Source organism: Palaemon carinicauda, chromosome 25 (assembly GCF_036898095.1).
Source record: "Palaemon carinicauda isolate YSFRI2023 chromosome 25, ASM3689809v2, whole genome shotgun sequence".
Taxonomy (NCBI): Eukaryota; Metazoa; Arthropoda; class Malacostraca; order Decapoda; family Palaemonidae; genus Palaemon; species Palaemon carinicauda.
Window position 1 is genome coordinate 28,213,093 of NC_090749.1, and position 4,215 is coordinate 28,217,307.

The 4,215-nt window shown below is 39.9% G+C and overlaps 1 protein-coding gene across 1 annotated transcript; it reads left to right on the plus strand.

Annotated features, from left to right (window-relative positions):
* The first annotated feature begins 1,565 nt into the window (after positions 1–1,565).
* LOC137618956 (putative uncharacterized protein DDB_G0290521) lies at positions 1,566–2,075 on the plus strand. The gene has a single exon (XM_068349158.1). It carries the CDS (start codon positions 1,566–1,568, stop codon positions 2,073–2,075), a length of 510 nt encoding a protein of 169 aa, XP_068205259.1.
* Positions 2,076–4,215: the final 2,140 nt, after the last annotated feature.

The following is a 4,215-nucleotide window of genomic DNA, read 5'->3' on the forward strand; positions in this document are numbered from 1 at the left end:
ACCTTTAACCTGAACATGATATTTTGAACAACACCAGAGGAGCGTTAAATGAATAGACATAGACATATGGGAAACACTAACTCTATAGCCTATATAATGAAATGTATATCTCAGTTAAAAACTAACTCGTATACTTTGTTTATGTCACAGGTCCGATCACAAAATATAAAAAGTTGTGAATTCAACAAGGCGCTATCAAATTCAGTTACTTGTCGCTCCAGAGAGAGAGAGAGAGAGAGAGAGAGAGAGAGAGAGAGAGAGAGAGAGAGAGAGAGAGAGAGAAGCGGCTACAGAAATATGACATACAACATTTTGCCTATAATATAAGACAGCAGACTGCATAAATATAAGAAAGCAGACTGCAAAAATATATCAGAAATACATGAGGTGGCTTCAATCAGAGTTCATGTTGCATAGATGTTCAAGAAGAACGAAGAGAACACAAAGCAAGATTATTCGAATTATAATGGCGTCAGAATATTTTTAACTACAGATAAAACGATTTGATGTTAATTGGAGTTGAAAAGACTCGTTTGGGAAAGTGAGGAAACGTGTCAACACTAAACAGTAAATGGAGAAAAATAAATGTATTTCTGCTGTTCTCCTGAAAACTATCTGCAGGACAGTCTGGCCGAAGAGAAACTATCTTAGTTTTTCAGAGGGCACTACGATATATATATATATATATATATATATATATATGTGTGTGTGTGTGTGTGTGTGTGTGTGTGTATGTGTGTAGAAGTTGTCACTAGGGCACGGGCATGTCTTACTTTCAGTCATTTTAATATAAGAATTTTCCTTTGTTTCTTTATTCCAGAAGCAAAACAAATTTAATAGTTAAAGCTTTTTCTGGTTTCAATTACTAATACACCCCCACACCCACGGGCACACCCACACCCACAAACACACCCACACCCGCGCCCACATGCCCACCCACACCAACAAGCATATCCACACCCACACCAATACCTACACCAACACCCACGCCCATACTCACACCCACATCAACAAACACAAACACATTCACACCCACACCCACACCAACACCGACACCCACAATCACGCCCATACCAACACTCAAATCCACAAATGCAAACACATTCACACCCACACCCACATCAATATCCACACCCACACCCACATCTACATGTGTCCACACCCACACCCACTCTCACAACCACACCTATGCCCACACCTACATCCCCACCCTCACCAACAAACATATCCACACCACACCACACTGACACCCGCAAACACATCCACACCCAAATCCACACCCAAATCCACACCCATTTTCCCACACCCACATCCACAAACACATTCACACCCACACCCACATCCACGTCCACACCCACACAAACATCACTATCCACATCCACACCTACATATACACCCATACCCATAAACACATCCACAGTCACACCAACACCCACAAACACATCCACACCCACTCCACACTGATACTCGCAAACACATCCACACTCATTCCCCACACCCACATCCACACCCACACCCAGATCCTCACACATAACAAACTGACATCCGCAAACACATCCACACCCATGCACACACCTGTCTCCACATCCACACCCAGACCTACATCCACACCCATACCCACACCTGCACCCACATCCACATCCACACCCACACCCAAAAAAAATCCACACCCTCACCCACATCAGCACCCATACTCATGCCCAAACCAGCATCCACATCCAAATCCACACCCACACCCATACCACACTGACACCAGCAAACACATCACACCCATGCCCACATCTGCACCCACACCCACACCAACACTCACACCCACAAAAAGATCCACATCCCGCCCCACACCCACATCCACATCCACACCCACACCAAAAACACATCCACACCCTCACCCACATCAGCCCCCATACTCATGCCCACACCTGCATCCACATCCAAATCCACACCCACACCCATACCACACTGACACCAGCAATATAATCATACCCATGCCCACACCTGCACCCACACCCACACCAACACTCACACCCACAAAAAAATCCACATCCCACCCCACATCCACACCCACACCCCACTGACACCCGCAAACACATCTACATCCATGCCCCAACCTGGACCTACACTGACACCCACACACAAACACATCCACACTCACACCCACAAACACATCCACACCCACACTGACACCACACTGACACCCACAAATACATCACCACCCTTGCCTGCACCTGAACCCACACCACACCTACACTCACACCCACACCCACCAACACATCCACACCCACACCACACTGACAGACACCCGCAAACACATCCACACCCATGCCCACACCTGCACCCAGAGCCACACCCACAACCACACCCACACCCACAAACACATCTACACTCATACCCCCAAACACATCCACACAAACAACCACACCCACACCCACGGCCACACCCACATCCACACGCGGGCATTGTGACTAATATCTCTCCCAACTCTAAGTGTAAAGGGATACATTATTGACTTATCATTCATTCTACATCCATTAATTGTTATTAATGTTTTTATTTGAATGCAAATATACATCCAAAAACTATGAATAAAGGCAAAGTTGATATATATATATATATATATATATATATACACCATTGCCCTATTTTCAGAATGTCGGTTTTTTTAGTAAGAAAACTTTAAAGTAAAAGAAGAAAAAACCGTGAAAAAAATGTTATTTCCTTACTATGCTGAGCTTGTGTTTTATCTATTACTTGGATGATACAACGACTTGGGACATTTGTTTACTAAATAAAACCGCCCATCTTTTTTCTCTCTCTTCTTAAGTGTAGAATTCATGATTTATTTTCTTTGCTGGGAGAAAAACTGAAAAATATGAGCCCCTGTGAAAAGGAATATATATTTCTATGTTGTTATATTCGGAGTATTTTGCAGAGCTTCGTTTGAAATATGGTCAGAGGTTTTAGTAGCAAGGAGATATTTGTAGCAGAAAGAATATCTTTAAAAGAAATAACTTTTATCAAAGCAACAATAAATTCTTACTTCGCAGATGTTGCAGAGAATCATATTTGAATCCCTCAATTGAATTACTTTAAAAATAAAGGATTTGTTATCACTGAATCTTCCTCAGAAAGAAAGAAATCTTTTTTACTTATGAACTTCCTTAGACTTTTATTTCTAAAGAGACAAAACTTCAGCTGATAAAGAGTTCGATGTTCGAATGACCCAAGATCAACAGACAGACACAACACACAGTTTAACCATCCAGGCTTACATTAACTTTTTTCTCAAATCTAAATGATACAATTATATAAAGTAGAGAGAGAGAGAGAGAGAGAGAGAGAGAGAGAGAGAGATTTACGTATGCGATCCAAATACGCATTACCGAAAATTTTTTAATAGTGGCACAAGATCGTATGTCTGTGTGTTTGTGTGTGCGTGAGATAATAGATAGAGATACACTTATGTGTGTTCGTGTAATGTTAAAGAAATAGATAATGGATATAGATACACTTATGTGTGTTCGTGTAATGTTAAAGGAATAGATAATGGATATAGATACACTTATGTGTGTTCGTGTAATGTTAAAGGAATAGATAATGGATATAGATACACTTATGTGTGTTCGTGTAATGTTAAAGGAATAGATAATGGATATAGATACACTTATGTGTGTTCGTGTAATGTTAAAGGAATAGATAATGGATATAGATACACTTATGTGTGTTCGTGTAATGTTAAAGGAATAGATAATGGATATAGATACACTTATGTGTGTTCGTGTAATGTTAAAGGAATAGATAATGGATATAGATACACTTATGTGTGTTCATGTAATGTTAAAGGAATAGATAATGGATATAGATACACTTATGTGTGTTCATGTAATGTTAAAGGAATAGATAATGGATATAGATACACTTATGTGTGTTCATGTAATGTTAAAGGAATAGATAATGGATATATATATATATATATATATATATACACTTCTGTGTGTTCATGTAATGTTAAAGGAATATAAAACTTGATAATCTAGTAATGAAAACTGCCAGAATATCCAATGGAAAATGAAGCAAAAGAACCACCTTTAACGATTGTGATATATGATCTTGTTATGAAATCTGGACCCCTCATTCAGTTATGGTATTTTTCGCTTCCAAGAAAAAGTAATATTGAGGAGTTTTGCGTCAGTTCATTCAAACAAATGATTAGAGAGA